This window comes from Thalassophryne amazonica, chromosome 16 (assembly GCF_902500255.1).
Source record: "Thalassophryne amazonica chromosome 16, fThaAma1.1, whole genome shotgun sequence".
Lineage (NCBI taxonomy): Eukaryota > Metazoa > Chordata > Actinopteri > Batrachoidiformes > Batrachoididae > Thalassophryne > Thalassophryne amazonica.
In genome coordinates, this window is record NC_047118.1 from 49673384 (window position 1) to 49693690 (window position 20307).

Consider the following 20307-nt stretch of genomic DNA (forward strand, 5'->3'; position numbering starts at 1 on the left):
GACATGCTCAGAGAGGGAGAAAGGCGCCATTCAGTTTAAAGAAGGGAATTCCACAGGTAGTAACTAGAGTGAGAGAGGAAAGTCTGTGTTTGTATATATGATAGACAGTACAGGCTGGTATGCTGCTACTAAAAAAAGAGGTGTCAGAGGATTTATGGTCAACAGTCCACCTTTTGGATTTGAAAGTATATTTCAGTCACTTTCCACATTGTGTTCTTGTGGTGAGGTGGTGTAGTTAATGATGGGAATCCCTTAGTTGCAAACCTGCCAATCACCTCGGACCTCGACACTGGTTACCCTGGGAGACTGGGAAGAGGAGGCTGGGAGCCCGGTGTGTTTGATGAGTGAAGAGAAAAGCCTTGGTTGAAGATTCCCAGTATTTGCTTGTCTTTGAGTAAACGTGAATGTAATGCGACAGGCTGCAGTGAAAACTCATTAACAGCAGCTTGAGAGTGAGGCTGTGACACTTTGATTAAACAGCTGCTGCCTCAGCACAGGCGCACACAGACGCACACATGCGCATACATGCACACACTGCTATCTGGGCCCTCCATCTGTGCATTTATGAGTCGAGCTGGTTCCGTGTGGATTATTGTGATACGAAGACAAAAGTATATTTGCTTGTGTATACATTGTGAGCACATCTGTATGTGACTGGCCTCTCATCTGTTTGCACAGCCAGACCATTTCCTGGCTCACACGTAAAGCTGCAGTATGTAGGCTTTAGGGGTGTTTATTAGTAGAAATGTAATATAGCATTCATAACCATCTCTTCATTACATGTAACTTCAATGCATTTTCATGAGCTAAGAATGAGCTCTTCATATTAAACCATTGCAGACATACTTACTCAGCTGTTTGCATTTTGCAGTGCTCCTGGCAGACTGAGTAAAAAAAAAAAAAAATCAAGGTTGTTCCTGTACACATTTTCTACTGGATGTTAGTGCACGCTAACATGTTTGAGAACCCTCATTTCTGCATACTGGAGGATCATACATATTGCTTGTCACAAGAAAATACAACAGAGCCTGAATCCTTGTCACTAAAGAAGCCAAAATGTGAAGGCAAACATTGTGACTGTGGACAGCATCATGCAGTCTGCAACCTTACCACTAGATGACACTAAATCCTGCACAATGGAGCTTTAATATTATACTAATAATGAATGTTTGAGTGCAATGGTACGAATACTTCATGAGCTGAAAGATGGGACATTCCATCTTTCACAGCATGAAATATTCGTACCACTGAATGAATGAAAAAAAAAACATTCACTTTTTATAACTCCTAAAAATTTGATATTTTATTAGTTTATAAATAAGAGAAAAAGGACTTACTTTTTGGTGTGCATTGCTGGTCCTTTGTCATCAAGAGGTTCTAAACACTCCAACACGAATTTTAAATAAGAGTCCAATCCAAAATTGTTCTCAGTTAATTTTCAAAAACAGTCAGATAGTTCAATAACAATCTTGACGATGTAGCTGATGCCATACATTGATTTCTTCTTGTACTTCTGCTTTTCTCAGTCCAGCGAAAATTTGTAACAGAAGTTTGTCGAGCTCTTCATCTGACAGCAGTTCTATTTTAGCTAGATATATTGGAAATGTCTCCAGATGGCTTACGGCGTACTGGATTTTTTTTTTCTTTCATGTTAGAAGAATGAGCAGCATCAATACACTGCTGTGTGTCATCACTTGTGTGTGCGTGGGGGTGGTTGCAGCATGCAATGGTACAAATCATATGGAACCAAAATTGCACACGAAATGGAGCACAATGGCAAATGGGATGAATGATCCCATGTCACGTAACATACAAACCACCAGTCACATGACAAGGATCTATTCAGGCGTTATCTAAAACAGGATGGTATGCGTTTGGGACAGTATCTGTCACGATTACTGGAGGTACAAAATACACCCATAGCAAGCCAAATTGAACTTGCATAAATTAATATTCAGAGCTACATCAAACAGAATTGAGCTTTTAGTACTATACCGAAAGCTGTGTCAGTTTTATATTCTTGCTTAATGGATTGTAGAACAGATTCAACATTATATGTTGAAGCCAAATGGGGAAAAGGAGCTGGGTTAAGAGATTCCAGAGGGCATGTGGTACGAGATGTGGAAATCATATCAAACTGCAACACAATCATTAAAATGGAGAGAATTTAATTGGAAGAATCTAATTTGATACTTCATCACACCTAAAATTAAAAGTAGACAGATGAATGCCCAACACCCATGCTGGAGATTATGCAACCATATGGAGCCAGACCACACACATTTTATGAAATTGTACAAATATTCAAACCTTTTGGGGGGACGTTCACTCAGCTCTCTGTGACATATTGCAAAATGTAATTTCTAAATCTTTTCTTGTTTGATACCTTGGGTATTTGGAAGGAACTCTGCATGCAGGAGACAAATGTCTGGGCATGATTCTTCTGGTGGCTGAAAAGAAGGCCATTACTTAGAATTGGTTTAAGACCAATGCTCCGAGTTACGAGCAATGGTAGCTAATCTTAGAGGACATACTTGTGATGAAGCACCTTATATATAAGATGAAAATGAATGAAGGACTTTGTATAAAAACTGGGGGAAATGGTTGATGTATAAACAAAGACAATAAGATTGCCTATTTTCAGTTTTGGGGAGGTTTTTTTGTGCATAATTGAAAAACTAAATTAAAAAAAAAAAAAAAATTGTAGCTATGCGTAATTCTTCTGGATTCCAGTGAGAAGATATCCCAGATCACCTCCAAATTGCCATTGCTTTTCCAAAGTTTGCTTTAGACAAGTCAGTGGCTGGGAAATGATAGCTGTTTCTTATCTGTGTGGACGACTGGTTGCTCAGATGATGGTCAGCTCGTGAAAAAAGAAATTTAAGTAATGTGAAATTAATTTAAAATTAATTTAAATTTAAAGTAAATTTAAGTAATGTGATGTTCTCTGTATAGAAAGTTTCAAAAACCAAGTTGAGAGTATAATTGTTGGTAGTAAATCAATAAAATATTCATTACTTTTGGAAAGTAGGTATGTATGTTTTCCTGTGCATCTGTTTGTCAGCAAGATTACTCATAAACTAATCCAACGAATTATCATTAAACTTGGTGAAAAGACTCAGCCTGGCCTGAGAAATAAATCATAAAATTTTAGTGCGTATCAAGCTAAAGGTGAAGCTGTAAAAAAACTATTTTCATTAATGTGGGTGAAAATCTTGATCCTTGCTTGCAACGTTGTGAAGGTTTGAGCTATGACTTTTCAGGTTACACTTTTTTTGTGAAAATTTCTACATTTTTCCAACAGGTGGGCAGATGGTCTTTTGGATGCAGGTCACACGGTGTGAAATCTGTGTGTTTTTTCTGGTATTGCTGTCTGAGCCTTCAGTTTAGACTTAGGTCACAGAGACCTGATGACATTTATATCCTCAGGGAAATCACATTCATGGGTGGGCTAGCTGCACAAACACACCCACAGGAATAGTGCATTAGGGGGAAAAAACGTTTGCTATCTGAGCTAATAAACAGCAAATCAACCTTTGGTTGCAGAGTGGAGGGTAGTGAGCTGCTGCAGGATGAAAGCATGCCAATGCTGGCACGCTGACTATTTGCTTCAGCATTGTTTTCAGCCTGTTAGAATAAAATGCTGCTGCTTATGACAGCTGTAACGCGTGACAGCATCAGAAAGCACAACAAGGAGAAGCCCGGAGTGTAAACAGGGTTGAGTCTGTTCACATAGTTTAGCAGTTTAATTATATATATATATATATATATATATATATATATATATATATATATATATATATATACAGTACCAAATCATAACATAAGAGACCTCAAAGCTCTACACGCAAGTAAAATCTCAACCAAATACGAGTACATTGGCAACACCTGAAAGGAAAATAATCCCTCAGTGTTTCTTGATTACAGGATAAAAACTGAAGCAGACCAGATTTGGTGGGGTGAGCATCTGCTATGGGCAAACAAAAACCACAGCATAAAATTGATGGAGCATGCAAGGAAAGACCTTACAGAGTCACAGAGAGGTGTTTAGTGATGTCAGTATCTTTGCAGAGAAGAAAGAGCCAAGTCTTATGCTGCGTTCATACCGGGTGCGACGTGAGCAACAGCAGCGACAGGTTGCCATGTAATCCCTATGGAAGGATGCGTTTTGGCACCAAGTCACGCAGCGCAACGCAACAGACGCGAATGAAGCAATGCGAGTGAAGCGATTTTGAGCGATTAGCACGTTTGTGGCGCGATATTGCGTTGCATCACGTCGCGTTGCCCTCCTCCCCAAGTTGAAAAATCTGAACTTCTTCGTCTCGTCGCGATGACCAATCAGGGACTGAATATGTAGTGACGTGGAGATGACTGGAGTTTGACTGAAGATGTGAACATGTCCTGTATCTGATAGCAGCCTGTGAGCAGGACTTATGTCTCTTTTGTGTTGTATGGCTGGGGTGCCTGGCTGCCTTTTGTTTCTGTCTTCTGTTCTCTGTCTTTTGTTTTTCCTTCCAGGTGGCATGCGTTCAGGACTGAGTGGATGTGTGGCTGAGTTATTAGGACCTCACCCTGATCACCTGAAGCTTGTCATGTGCAGCTCGTCAGGACTCACAGCTGTGGTGCATCTTTATGGATTGGGGCATGGTTGCATTTAAGTCTGGAGTACACAGTGTGTATTTGCCAGAGACTTGACCTTGTGACCAGACGGGTGAGATCGTCGTCTAGAGAGCCATCTCATCATCATGGATGCAGAGACCGTACCAGGTTTGATGCCATGGTCTGTGAAAGAGGAGGAGGTGAGGTCTCACGCTCGTCAGCACACTTCCTGAGGTACTTTAGGTTTTGTGACTAACATGAGTACAGTCAGTGAATGTGGTGTCCCTCACACCTTATTATATTGAGCTGTTATGTTAGTCGTTTAATCAGCTTCCACTGCAGTGGAGAATTGAACTGGGTGTTCCATGCCTGCAGGGTGGGAAGCTGATTGGTGATTAAGCCAGGAAGTGTTTGCTGTTTATGTACACCTTTGAGTGGTCTCTCTGTGTGTGGAGTGGTGGACTCACATGATGGTTTCTTCTTTCACAGACTCGGTTGTTCGTGGCCACCTGGGGGGTGTTGGCGGGGTCCTTGGGTCCGAACTGTTCTGGCTCCGGACCGTTTGTGCTGCTGGGAGCGCACCGTTATTCCACCTCGCAGACCGCGCACTCATTCGTTGTTATTCTGCACATCACTGTTATGTTTATTAAATTCTGTTATCCTTTGTACCGTGCTCTGCTTATTTTATACTGGGTCTTACTTCAAACGCTGGTCGGTCCTCCGCCCGCGTCCGACACATAACATTTTGTCCTTTATTTCACAATTATGACAGCTTTTGGAGCGAGCAGCAGCTGGAGCGGAGTTTCTTTTTCTTTTCATCTTACGTGCGCGCGCGAGTGAATCGTCTGTGGAGAATATTTTATTAATTAACTACACAGATGTATAATAAAACAAATGGTGACTGGTTTATAAACACAATTATGACAGAGTTTTTGGGGGAAGAGCGAGCTGCAGCCCCACAGCAGGCAGCAGAGTTTCTTTTTTTTTTTTTTAATTGTTTACATGTGCCTCCATGACCAGTAAAAAAAAATCAAAGACTGAGACGTCGCCCGGTATGGCGGAGCCGGGACCCCACCCTGGAGCTGGGGCTCGCGCGCGAGCGCCTGGTGGTCAGGCCTTAGCCCATGGGGCCCGGCCGGGCTCAGCCCGAAAGAGCGACGTGGGCCCGCCCTCCTGTGGGTTCACCACCTGCAGAGGGGGCCATGGGGGTCGGGTGCAGAAAGGATTGGGTGGAGGTTGAGGGCAGGTGGCCCGGCGGCCCGGTCCATGCTCACAGCCCCTGGCTGTTGGGACGTGGAATGTCACCTCGCTGGGGAGGAAGGAGCCTGAGCTTGTGCGGGAGGTTGAGAGATACCGACTAGAGATAGTCGGGCTCACCTCCACGCACAGCTTGGGCTCTGGTACCCAACTCCTGGAGAGGGGCTGAACGCTTCATTTTTCTGGTATTGCACACGGGGAGAGGCGGAGAGCTGGAGTCGCATTGCTTATTGCTCCCCAGCTCAGTCGCCATGTGTTGGAGTTCACTCCAGTGAACGAGAGGGTCGCGTCCCTATGCCTTCGGGTGGGGGACAGGTCTCTCACCGTTGTCTCGGCCTACGGGCCGAGCGGCAGTGCAGAGTACCCGACCTTCGTGGAGTCCCTGGGAGGGGTACTAGATAGCGCTCCGACTGGGGACTCCATTGTTCTCCTGGGGGATTTTAACGCCCACGTGGGCGGCGACAGTGATACCTGGAGGGGGGTGATTGGGAAGCATGGCCTGCCCGATCTGAACCCGAGTGGTGTTCAGTTGTTGGACTTCTGTGCTAGTCACAGTTTGTCCATCATGAACACCATGTTCGAGCACAAGGGTGTCCATAAGTGCACGTGGCACCAGGACACCCTGAGCCGGAGGTTGATGATCGACTTTGTAGTCGTATCATCTGACCTTCGGCCACGTGTCTCGGACACTCGAGTGAAGAGAGGGGCAGAGCTGTTGACCGATCACCACCTGGTGGTGAGTTGGATCCGCTGGGAGGGGAGGAAGCTGGTCAGACCTGGCAGGCCCAAACGGATCGTGAGGGTCTGCTGGGAATGACTGGCGGAACCCTCTGTCAGCGAGGTCTTCAACTTCCACCTCCGGGATAGCTTCTCCCAGATCCCGGGGGAGGTTGGAGACATGGAGTCCGAGTGGACCATGTTCTCCACCTCCATTGTCGATGCGGCCGCTCGTAGCTGTGGTCACAAGGTCTCTGGTGCCTGTCGCGGCGGCAATCCCCGAACCCGGTGGTGGACGCCGGAAGTAAGGGATGCTGTCAAGCTGTAGAAGGAGTCCTACTTATCTTTGTTGGTAGGTGGGACCTCGGAGGCAGCTGACAGGTACCGGCAGGCCAAGCATGCCGCAGCCCGTGCGGTCGCAGAGGCAAAAACTTGGGTCTGGGAGGAGTTGGGGGAAGCCATAGAGGAGGACTGTCGGTCGGCCTCGAAGAGATTTTGGCAAACCATCCGACGCCTCAGGAGGCGGGAGCAGCTCTCTACCAGCACTGTTTATGGTGCGGGTGGGGAGCTGTTGACCCTGACTGGGGATGTTGTCGGGCGGTGGAAGGAATACTTCGAGGATCTCCTCAATCCCATCGTCACGTCTTCCGAAGAGGAAGCAGAGACTTGGGACTCAGAGGCGGACTCATCCATTACCCGGGCCGAAGTCACCGAGGTGGTTAGAAAGCTCCTCAGTGGCAAGGCTCCTGGGGTGGATGAAATCCGTCCTGAGTACCTTAAGTCTCTGGATGTTGTGGGACTGTCTTGGCTGACACGCCTTTGCAACATCGCGTGGCGATCGGGGACACTGCCTCTGGATTGGCAGACCGGGGTGGTGGTCCCTCTGTTTAAGAAGGGGGACAGGAGGGTGTGTTCCATCTATAGGGGGATCACACTCCTCAGCCTCCCCGGTAAGGTCTGTTCCAGAGTACTGGAGAGGAGAATTCGACCGATGGTCAAACCTCAGATTCAGGAGGAGCAGTGTGGTTTTCGTCCTGGTCGCGGCACACTGGACCAGCTCTACACGTTCCATCGGGTGCTCAAGGGTTCATGGGAGTTCGCCCAACCAGTCCACATGTGTTTTGTGGATCTGGAGAAGGCGTTCGACCGTGTCCCTGGGGGCACCCTGTGGGGGGGTGCTCCGGGAGTATGGGGTCCGGGGTCCTTTGCTAAGGGCTATCCGGTCCCTGTACGACCGCAGCAGGAGCTTGTTTCGCATTGCCAGTAGTAAGTCAAACCTGTTTCCAGTGCACGTTGGCCTCTGCCAGGGCTGCCCTTTGTCACCGTTTCTGTTCATTATTTTTATGGACAGAATTTCTAGGCGCAGCCAGGGTGTAGAGGGGGTCTGGTTTGGGAACCACAGAATCTCGTCTCTGCTGTTTACGGATGATGTGGTTCTGTTGGCTTCGTCAAATCAGGACCTTCAGCGTGCACTGGGGCGGTTTGCAGCCAAGTGTGAAGCGTCCGGGATGAAAATCAGCACCTCCAAATCCGTGGCCATGGTTCTCGCCCGGAAAAAGGTGCTTTGCCCTCTTCAGGTCAGTGGAGTGTCCTTGCCTCAAGTGGAGGAGTTTAAGTATCTCCGGGTCTTGTTCACGAGTGAGGGACGGATGGAGTGTGAGATCGATAGACGGATCGGTGCAGCATCTGCAGTGATGCGGTTGCTGTATCGGACCGTCATGGTGAAGAGAGAGCTGAGTAGGGGGGCAAAGCTCTCGATTTACCGATCGATCTACATTCCGATCCTCACCTATGGTTATGAGATTTGGCTCATGACCGAAAGAACGAGATCGCGAGTAAAAGCGGCCGAGATGAGTTTCCTCTGCAGGGTGGCTGGGCGCTCCTTAGAGATAGGGTGAGGAGCTCGGTCACTTGGGAGGAGCTCGGAGTCGAGCCGCTGCTCCTCCACGTCGAAAGGAGTCAGTTGAGGTGGCTCAGGCATCTTTTCCGGATGCCCCTGGACGCCTCGCTGGAGAGGTGTTCTGGGCATGTCCCATTGGGAGGAGGCCCCGGGGAAGACCCAGGACACGCTGGAGGGACTAAATCTCTCGGCTGGCTTGGGAACGCCTTGGGGTTCCGCCGGAGGAGCTGTGTGTGTGGATCAGGAGGTCTGGGTGGCTTTGCTTGAGCTGCTGCCCCCGTGACCTGACTCCGGATAAAGCGGAAGAAAATGGATGGATGGATGGATGGATGGACGTTTACATGTGCGCACGTGAACGGGACAGGAGGTCCTCAAACTGGGTCCCGCAGAGGCGGAAAGACCGCTGAAAGCGGACGTCATCCAGACGCAGTTCCTGCAGCAAATAATGATACTCCCTGAATTGGGAACGTCTCATGACATTTGTCAGCTTTCCACAACAACTCGCTCTGTGTGATCAAAGTCCGTCATGTTAACTTGACTGACAACCGGAGCCGGCGAGCGGAATGGAAGCTCCTCGTATTTGATGATGCACCGGGGCGAATTTTCACAGCAAAAGTAGAGCGACACACCGGGCGATGGTGGCACGTCCGTCGCCACGCGACCCCCGTGAATTTGTGGCGTCTGGTTGCGCCCGGTGTGAACGCGGCATTAGGGTGCTGGTGCTTCCTGTCTTACTGTATGGGTGTGAGACTTGGACGCTATCCAGAGACATAAGTTGATGACGGTATGTCCTTGGTACTACTTCAGAGGATCCTTGGGTAAGTAAGTCCCCTCGGCTGCTCCCTTGTTTTTGCACTCGGGGTCACCACAGCAAATCCAAGGTGGATCTGCATGTTGAATTGGCACAGGTTTTACGCCGGATGACCTTCCTGACGCAACTCCACATTACATGGAGAATTGTGGCAGGGGTGGGATTTGAACTGAAACCAAGCGCATTAACCACTTGGCCACCACCCCTGCTACCAGAGGATCCTTGGGTAAAGTTGGAATTACTTTGTGTCAGACGGCCGGTTACTTAGGGAGACTGGGATGAGTATCACTTGCATTGTGAGGGAACAAAAACTACTATATTTTGGTCATGTATAATGTAGGTGAGTTAATGCTGAAGGTCAAAACGATGCTCATGTTTCATCCGGCTGCAGCAAGTAGAGGGTTACTTTTGATAAGTGGGCATGGATCGGTTGTCTGCCTGAGTGGTTGCCATCCAGAACCTAGATTGATTCTGTAGTATAGTGGATGCAGTGATGTGCGACACCAGTGCAAGCTTCTAGATCTGACATGACATGAACATGCAATTGTCATGTATTGTGTTTGCCCTCTATTGTAAATGTGGGGTTTTGGTTTTGGATTTTGTTGCTTTTCTGGCTGGGGGTGCTTTGCTTGGGTTTTTCTGGTCTGTATGTCTCTTGGCTGCCTTCTCTGAGCTTGGTGGGGGGCGGCTCTTTGTGATTGGGTCACGCCTGGTTCTGGGTCTTTCTGCACCTTTTGCTGGGAGTATTTAAACACCACTGGTTGCACCGGGTTTTTGCCTGATCGTTGTGCCATTGTTTCAAGCTCTGTACCTCGCTCTGTCTAAGTCCTGCTTCCACCTTGTGTTTTGACCGCCTGCCTGTATTTTTTGACCACGCTTTTGCCTGATGTTCTGGATCTGTTTGCTTTTCTTGGACTGCCTTACTGTGTACCGTACCCAGCTAAGCCTCCCAGTAAACGCTTCCTTGAACCAGAGCTACTAAGTGAGTCCTGCATTTGTCTCCTGCCTTCTTTGTCTGACACTCCTGATAGAACGATCAGGCCAACAATGGAGACAGCGGACTCGGACCCATTCCAACTGGCTGTTCGTCACCATAGCTGCCAGCTGGCAGAACAAGAGGACCGCATCACCGTCTTAAGCACCGGTATCTCTGACCTGGCCAAAAGACAGGACGCCTTCATGAACTCAGTAAGCGCACAGATTAACCAGCTTGTAACCTCCCTGAGGCCTCAGGCTCCGTCCACCTCGGCCTCTACCAACCAGCCGCCGACAGGACCGAGTGCGGGCCCGCCGGTGCCTACAGCTGCCCCTGTCGTCTGCAACCAGCTGTCTCGACCTGAGCATTTCTCCGGAGAATCCGGAGACGTCAAGCCTTTCCTTACACGATGCGACCTGCACTTCGAGTTAATGTCAGCAATGTTTCCGTCTGACAGGGCGAAGATCGCCTTCATCGTAACTCACCTCATCGGCCGGGCAGCGACGTGGGCCTCGGCAGAGTGGAGCAGGCAGTCTCTGGCATGTGGAACGCTCCAGGCATTCAAGACCGCACTCCGCCAGGTTTTCCAGCATACGTCACCGGGCCGTGAGGCAGCCCGTTCCCTGTGCGTCTCCGGCAGGGAAACAGACGTGTCGCCGACTACGCCATTGATTTCCGCATTCTCGCGGTGAAGAGCGAGTGGAACCCAGCCGCACTCCATGACGTGTTCTTCCAAGGCCTGTCCACGCAGATCCAGGATCAGCTGATAGCCATCGACCTCCCGGAACAACTGGATGAGCTAATCGCGTTAGCCATCCGCACTGATCGCCGGCTGGCGGATGTGCCCTGACGAGACGTGCGCGCCTCGTCCCAGCTATCGGAATCTTCATCCGCTCGTCACGTCGGGTCCTCGGCTTCCAGCTCGTCTCATGCAGCTTCAGAAGAACCGATGCAGTTGGGTCGTACCCGGCTGACCACCGAGGAGCGGCAGCGTCGGAGAGACCAGGGATTGTGTTTCTATTGTGGTCAGGCGGGTCATGTGGTCACTGAGTGCCAAGCCAGGGGTGCCCCCATGTGGACACAATGGGTACGCCGGGTGAGTCAATATTCTATTACTTCTGTCACTCCTCAAAATGTGATCACGGCCAGGTTAATTTCCAATCATTCGTCATGTTCAGTTCCGATATTTATTGATTCTGGTTCTGACGCGAATTTAGTGCAATCTTCTCTCGCCAGGTCTTTACACCTCAAGCTTTACCGTCTCACACGGCCACTGGTTATGCATGCTGTTGATGGTCATGTACTGGGTCACATCACCCACCGCAGTCAGTCCGTTCAGTTGATCATAGCCGGTACCCATTCAGAAACGATAAGCTTTCATGTATTCGATAAAATGACTCACTCTGCCATTTTGGGGCATCCCTAGTTAAAAATACATTGTCCGATTATAAACTGGTCCGACGGACGAATCACTTCCTGGGGCTCCGCCTGTACGGGGCGCTGTTTCGCAATGTCCGTGAGGGTCGCTAATCCCCTTAACCCTGATTTGGCAGGCGTTCCTACTGAGTACCACGATTTATCCGAAGTGTTTAGCAAAGTCAAGGCAAAGTCGCTGCCACCACATCGTGCTTATGACTGTGCCATTGAGCTACTTCCGGGCACGAGTCCCCCACAGGGAAAACTATTTTCTCTGACCGGTCCTGAACGCATCGCCATGAACAAATACATCCGGGAATCCTTGGAGGCCGGTTTGATTCGCCCATCATCTTCTCCTGCAGGGGCGGGGTTTTTCTTTGTAGAAAAGAAAGATAAGTCACTCCGTCCCTGTATTGACTATCGCGGGCTTAACGACGTCACTGTGAAGAGCCGTTATCCCCTGCCCCTAATAGCTTCCGCGTTTGAACTACTAGAAGGCGCCACAATCTTCACCAAGCTCGATCTCCACAATGCCTATCATTTAGTGCGAATCAGACAGGGAGATGAATGGAAGACCGCTTTCAATACTCCCACTGGCCATTATGAATATTTAGTCATGCCCTTTGGCTTAACCAATGCACCTGCGGTATTTCAAAACCTGATTAATGACGTGCTACGAGATTTTTTGAGTAAATTTGTGTTTGTGTATCTTGATGATATTCTGATTTTTTTTTTTTTCCCCCGGATGCTGAAACACACTCTCAACATGTGCGTACCGTGCTTGAGACCCTGTTACGTAATCAGTTTTATGTAAAAGCAGAAAAATGCGAATTTCACAAGTCCACTGTATCATTTCTAGGATTTATAATTACACCAGGGTCTATCCGGATGGGCCCAGCTAAGGTAGCCTCTGTGCGTGATTGGTCTACATCTAAGGATCGCAAGGAGGGCCAAAGGTTTCTTGGATTTGCAAACTTTTACCGAAGGTTCATTCGAAATTTCAGTGCGGTAGCTGCCCCTCTGCATAATGTCACCTCTGTACTCCGGCCCTTTTGCTGGACTCCGGAGTGTGAGGAAGCATTTCAGGTCCTAAAGAAACGCTTTACTATGGCCCCTGTGTTGCTCCTCCCTGTCCCCGCCCTACAGTTTGTGGTCGAAGTAGACGCCTCCGACATAGGGATCGGTGCCGTCTTGTCTCAGGTCCATCCCATTGATCAGAAATTACATCCCTGTGCGTTTTTGTCCCGTAAACGGACTCCGGCTGAGCATAATTATCACATCGGTGACCGCGAACTGTTGGCAGTTAAAGTGGCCTTGGAGGAGTGGCGTCACTGGTTGGAAGGGGCACAAGTGCCGTTTTTAGTGTGGACCGATCATAAGAATCTTGAATATCTGCGCTCAGCAAAACGACTCAATGCCAGACAGGCTAGATGGTCCATTTTCTTTAGTCGTTTTAACTTCGTTTTATCATACCGGCCTGGAACTAAGAACGGTAAACCCGATGCTCTCTCTCGTCGGGAAGAACCATCGGATGAATCGGCTGAACCGGGGTCCGTCTTGCCTGCATCCTGCTTCCTTTCGGTTCTTACCTGGGACATTGAGACCAAAGTCTGGTCCGCAGCGCGCACTATTCCTCCACCTCAGGACTGCCCTCCGGGGAGGCTGTACGTACCAGAGGGCCTCAGGGGGGAGGTGATTTGTTGGGCACATAGCAGCTGTTTCGCTTGCCATCCAGGAATAGGAAAGACAGCCACAATCATCCGGGAAAGATTTTGGTGGCCTCGTTTACTCTCCGTCGTCAAGGCATATGTTGGGGCATGTACTACCTGCGCTATGCACAAGCCGTCCAACCGATCACCAACCGGCAAGCTCCATCCGTTACCTGTCCCCACCCGACCATGGTCACACATCTCAGTGGACTTTGTTACCGGATTCCCTCCTTCCAAGGGACATACTGTAATTCTTACAGTGGTAGATCGTCTATCCAAGATGGCCCATTTTATACCGCTACCGAAGCTTCCTACAGCCAAAGAAACCGCAGAGGCCTTGTTAAACCACGTGTTCAGATTACACGGTTTCCCACAGGACATAGTGTCTGATCGAGGGCCCCAGTTTGTCTCACACTTTTGGGGGGAGTTTTGTTGTCTCCTGGGAGTCACCTCCAGCCCACCTCCGGGTATCACCCTCAGGCAAATGGGCAGGGTGAGAGGGTCAATCAGGAGTTGGAAAAGGGACTTCGTATTCTCGCCTCACAGCACCCGGTTTCCTGGTCATCTCAATTAGTATGGATAGAGCTCGCACACAACTGTTTGCCATCTGCTTCTACCGGCTACTCTCCTATCCACATCTCACATGGGTATCACCCTTCTTTGTTCTCTTCTACAGACTTGACCTCCCGGGTGCCCTCGGCCCTCTCCTTAATCCGCCGTTGTCGCCTAACCTGGGAGCGGGCCCAACGAACATTGCTACGATCTTCGGCGACCTACAAAGAGGCGGCCGACAAGAGGAGGACCCAGGAACCGAGATACTCCCCGGGACAACGGGTTTGGCTCTCCACCCGGCATCTGTCCCTCCGAGGTCTGCCGAGGAAACTCGCTCCCAGGTTCGTGGGGCTGTTCCCCATCTCAAGGGTGGTTAATCCGGTCTCGGTACGTCTGTGTCTGCCTCGGTCTATGAGAATTCATCCCACCTTCCATGTCAGCCAGGTCAAGCCTGCTCGGTCCAGTGTTCTGTGCCCTCCGGCCGTTCCCCCGCCTCCCGCCCGGTTTGTGGCCGGGGGGCCGGTTTTTACTGTGAGGCGCCTCGTGGGGTCTCGGCGGCGTGGGAGGGGGGTGCAGTACATGGTGGACTGGGAGGGCTACGGGCCTGAGGAACGCTCATGGATCCCCTCTCGTTTCGTTTTGGATCCTGGACTGATCACGGACTTTCACGCTCGGCATCCTGGGTCCCCCGGGCCGTCAGGGGCCGGCCGTTGAGGGAGGGGTCCTGTCATGTATTGTGTTTGCCCTCTATTGTAAATGTGGGGTTTTGGTTTTGGATTTTGTTGCTTTTCTGGCTGGGGGTGCTTTGCTTGGGTTTTTCTGGTCTGTATGTCTCTTGGCTGCCTTCTCTGAGCTTGGTGGGGGGGCGGTTCTTTGTGATTGGGTCACGCCTTGTTCTGGGTCTTTCTGCACCTTTTGCTGGGAGTATTTAAACACCACTGGTTGCACCGGGTTTTTGCCTGATTGTTGTGCCATTGTTTCAAGCTCTGTACCTCGCTCTGTCTAAGTCCTGCTTCCACCTTGTGTTTTGACCGCCTGCCTGTATTTTTTGACCACGCCTTTGCCTGATGTTCTGGATCTGTTTGCTTTTCTTGGACTGCCTTACTGTGTACCGTATCCAGCTAAGCCTCCCAGTAAACGCTTCCTTGAACCAGAGCTACTAAGTGAGTCCTGCATTTGTCTCCTGCCTTCTTTGTCTGACACTCCTGATAGCAATGACAGAAGTGTTTCAACTAAACTACCTTCTATAAACAAGTATTTGTAATGATGGGATAATTGAATAGACAAGGAGGTGCAGATCAGAATCCCAGAGAATGTAGGAGATTTCCCATCATCCACTCCATCCGAAATGTAACTCAAACCTCTCCATGTCCTTTCATCCAGCAAATCAAGCTCCCGAGTTCAAAAGTTCCAATGTAGCCTATGCACATATTGATGCAAGGTCCCAGCAGATAACCATGGATTCATCACACATCTGTTCAAAATCCTAAGTGTTTCATGTCACTGAACATGTCCACTTCAGTTCCAGAAAGTTCCTGTTCAGTCCATGGCAGTAGAACATCACATATGTGTCTGTGGAGATTCAGTCATCTAGGTCATGTTATTCATGGTAGGTTGAGTCAGGTCAACTAGACTTGTTTAGTCACGTATCACATATGTCAAGAGATGCAACTGAGACATAATCCTTCAGGTTTAGAAAGGTCTTATCTTATCCTGCCTGGGAAGACAATAAAGAATGTATAAAAAGAAGGGATTTACCTGTTTTCTCTCTCCTGAAATTCATCTGTGTTTGGTGTAAAGATCGAGTTTTTCCATTTTTTTTTTTCTGTTTTGTAATCTATGTCTGTAGCATGGCCCAAGCAGAGGGTCACCCCTTTGAGTCTGGTCTGCTTGAGGTTTCTTCCTCAGAGGGAGTTTTTCCTTACCACTGCTGCTCTGGGGGTTAGTAAGGTTAGACCTTGCTTGTGTGAAGCGCCTTGAGGCAACTCTGTTGTGATTTGGCGCTATATAAATGAAAATAAATTGAATTGGGTGTTTTGTTATGGTTCAAACCTGTCACCCGACTGAAGGAGTAAATTCAACCAATCAGAATTTTGCCCACTGATACATGACAATCCAAGGTTGAGAGTGCAGAGGGGGGCGTGTCCATCAAAAAGTCTCTATGCTGGTTGATTACATATTATTATTTTCACTACATTAGTCAAAAGTGATGCTGACAAGCAGCACTGAGGTAGTGCACGCCAGCCTTCAGTGCTTATAATTACGACTTGCTACTGACCCCGTATGTCAGTCTGTGACTGTGATCAGAATCACACCGCAGTATTGAGTGACACGGCTGCAGACGCACGCGTCCTGGTCACAGCCTGATCCCATTAGGTCCCGTTTCCTCACAATCACACAAGAAACCATCTGATTGGCTGCTGTGATTGATGCCAAATGTGACTAGAGGCCACAGAGAAGTCACTCAAAATAGCAACACACAGAATTATCATATAGCAATTTAGAATACTTAATGGCAGGGGTGGTGGCCAAGTGGTTAGTCCACTTGGTTTCAGTGCAGAAGGTTCCCGGTTCAAATCCCACCCCTACCACGTTTCTTCATGTACTGTGGAGTTGCATCAGGAAGGGCATCCGGCGTAAAACCTGTGCCAAATCAACATGCAGATCCACCTTGGATTTGCTGTGGCGACCCCGAGTGAAAACAAGGGAGCAGCCGAAGGGACTTTTTTTTAAAATTTAGAATACTTACACCAGGTAGCTGAAAAGCTAAAAATCTGAAATGTGTCTGTTAAACTGTCAAAACTGACCTGTGTTGAAGAAGGTGATGTGCTTTTCATGAGAAGATTCAGAAGGTGGAGTCTGCTCTGAGAACGGCCGGTCTTAATTTCTGTGTATTGAACCCGCTCGCCCATGTTCACCTACCCCCGGTCTGCATCAGCTAAATCAGATTATTCATGTTTTGTGGATGAATTTAACTGGATGTCATGAACTTTTTAAGCGTTTGAAACTACAGTGCTACTTTTAACACAGGTTGCACCTGTTTTCAGGCCACATCTTTCTTCCATTCTGTGATAACATTTCTTTTTTCTCTGTGTCTGTCCAGGACAGAATGCTGCGACTGTTTGACTGCAGAGCTCAGCTGACACCTGTTCAGGTACGTCTCCTGATGAAGCCCTTTTCTTCATACTGGCAGAGGTTCATGTACTACTATTTGAGGAACATAATGGAGAGTAGATAAAGGTTTAACAGTCCACTCAGAATTTATGGTTCTAGTCGTTCAGTCACTCCAGTGTCACTTACTGTAAGTGTGTGCATGCTCCCCCCCCCCCACACACACACGCACACACATACACACACACATTGCATGTAGTGATAAACATGTTGACATTAACCCTGAGAACTCACTGTCGGCCACTCTATGATTTTTCTACTGTTGTTTTATGGATGGAGAACACAAGTTACATTCCAAGCTCTCTTCTTCCCACGAGTACCCATCCTGCACCAAGCTAGTACGGCTGTGAACCTGTCCTCTCTAACTGCTCACAACTTCTACATGGGAAATCTTTCACCAGGGACTGCGCCAATAAGATGCCATCACATCCAGCAGCAATGAGTAGTGGATGAGAAGAACGCTTGCATATTGAGGGTAAAAGAAAAATGTGTGAAGGCAGTGAGTAGCCACCCAGTGAGTTTTAATTACTGAGATGCTACTTGTAGCTTAGCCTCAGGCAGTGACCTTTGTCTCTTGTAAATAGGACGGGACCTATAAAGGCAATACACTGCCACAGATGGACTGTAACAGTGGTGTCCAAAGTATTCCAGAAAGGGCCGAGAGGGTGCAGGTTTTCTTTGCAGCTACTGACTCCAGCAGGTGATTTCACTGATGAACTCATCCCATCTGCTCAAAGTGATGTTAATCAGTGAAATCACCTGCTGGAGTCAGTGGCTGCAAAGAAAACCTGCACCCTCTCGGCCCTTTCTGGAATACTTTGGACACCACTGGACTACAAGATCACAGATCACAGAAGTCACCCTGCTTATACATACATGTGTGACATGTGAATACTATACATGGTCAACAGTGTGTTGTTCCGTTTGTGCTTTGAAGCCTTTTTAGAAGCAGATTTTGGGCCTGATCTTCCACCTGGTGGAAAGCAATGCATAGTGCAGTGCAGGTGTCATTGGTTTGTTCCACCCAATGAGCCATGGTTGGGCAGTGTGGTGGTGGATTGGTATTGTGTGGATATAGAAAGCAATTTCACACTAGACCAAGATAAACCCAGCTCAAAGTTGAGTGCAGTGTACTGTATTTGTGGTATTTTGACATGCCTTACATTAGTAGGTTTGTGATGCACAATGCCATGGTTTGGTGATTGATTTAGAAAAGTTGTAGTACATGGTCTCTGGGTGCTTCAGCGTTTCTTCACTGTTTCTCTTATATTGACTGGAATGCCTGTACCACTCATATGCTGACGGTAAGTCCCATGCACTTGCACTTATGTAAAATCTGTTGCTATGAGGTCTTTACAATATTTGAACCTGAATATTTACTGGTGGTTCAACACCCTGTTAGAATATTCTCCACTGGACCTGCTCCCCAGCTGTTTTTCTGTGGACATGCAATGTGGGCACTGAATGTGGCTTGTAAAGAACTCTAGATTGCCTGAGTAGATGCAGTTCCATGTTTTTGGCAGCTGAGCATACTTTGTTAACAAATGACTCAATGTGATTCAACTGAAATTATTCTTTTGTTACATTTAAATAACTTTGTACAATGAGTCTCATTAGTTTGTGTTAAATGAGTGCTGGCTACAGTCTGTCTAAAACACCATCTCCAGTCAGAATTCTGGTGGTGGAGAAGTGCTGTTGTGACACTTGAGCCAAAATTGCATCATTTTTGTTCTTATTAAGTCATTCCTACTGAAGAGCGCAGGGCACATGGGGAATAAAAATGGTTTGGAGGCAGATATTAATTGTTGAATATATGAACTTTGTTTTATTTGGTGTGCACTTGAGACCGCTGGTTCATCAGGCCAAGTCTGCTTGTGTATGTGTCTTGCTTTCCCTCACTCTCTCATTAATCTCATCTGACCTCACTGCTATTGAGAAGAAAACCTATGAAAGGGCAAGTCTGAGTCAGCATACGACCCGCCATGCCTTAACCTCCTTAAACCACAGAAGTAGAACTGGGATTTACATCAAATTTATTGGAGGGTTGCTTTGATTTTGTGTTCTCTTGCTTTCTTTCTCTTGCTGAGGTGGGCTTCATTGATAATTGGCAAAGCTTCTGGGGAAAACCTGGTCTTGTTAGGAGAGACGGCATCCATCCCACTTTAGATGGAGCAGCTCTCATTTCTAGAAATCTGGCCAATTTTCTTGGATCCTCCAAACTGTGACTGTCTAGCGTTGGGACCAGGAGGCAGAGCTGTGGTCTTATACACCTTTCTGCAGCTTCTCTCCCCCTGCCATCCCCTCATTACCCCATCCCCGTAGAGACGGTGCCTGCTTCCAGACCACCAATAACCAGCAAAAATCTATTTAAGCAAAAAAATTCAAAAAGAAAAAATAATATAGCACCTTCAACTGCACCACAGACTAAAACAGTTAAATGTGGTCTATTAAACATTAGGTCTCTCTCTTCTAAGTCCCTGTTGGTAAATGATATAATAATTGATCAACGTATTGATTTATTCTGCCTAACAGAAACCTGGTTACAGCAGGATGAATATGTTAGTTTAAATGAGTCAACACCCCCGAGTCACACTAACTGTCAGAATGCTCGTAGTACGGGCCGGGGCGGAGGATTAGCAGCAATCTTCCATTCCAGCTTATTAATTAATCAAAAACCTAGACAGAGCTTTAATTCATTTGAAAGCTTGTCTCTTAGTCTTTTCCATCCAAATTGGAAGTCCCAAAAACCAGTTTTATTTGTTATTATCTATCGTCCACCTGGTCGTTACTGTGAGTTTCTCTGTGAATTTTCAGACCTTCTGTCTGACTTAGTGCTTAGCTCAGATAAGATACTTATAGTGGGCGATTTTAACATCCACACAGATGCTGAGAATGACAGCCTCAACACTGCATTTAATCTATTATTAGACTCTATTGGCTTTGCTCAAAAAGTAAATGAGTCCACCCACCACTTTAATCATATCTTAGATCTTGTTTTGACTTATGGTATGGAAATAGAAGACTTAACAGTATTCCCTGAAAACTCCCTTCTGTCTGATCATTTTTTAATAACATTTACATTTACCCTGATGGACTACCCTGCAGTGGGGAATAAGTTTCATTACACTAGAAGTCTTTCAGAAAGCGCTGTAACTAGGTTTAAGGATATGATTCCTTCTTTATGTTCTCTATTGTCATA

The 20307-nt window shown here is 47.7% G+C and overlaps 1 protein-coding gene across 1 annotated transcript in view; it reads left to right on the plus strand.

Annotated features, from left to right (window-relative positions):
• The window catches only part of LOC117528727 (coronin-7-like), a 111221-nt gene that overhangs the window by 23226 nt on the left and 67688 nt on the right, over nucleotides 1-20307 (plus strand). The window contains exon 7 of the mRNA XM_034191363.1: nucleotides 17041-17091. Within this exon, the coding sequence (XP_034047254.1) occupies nucleotides 17041-17091 (51 nt within the window). The remainder of the gene's footprint in view (nucleotides 1-17040; nucleotides 17092-20307) is intronic.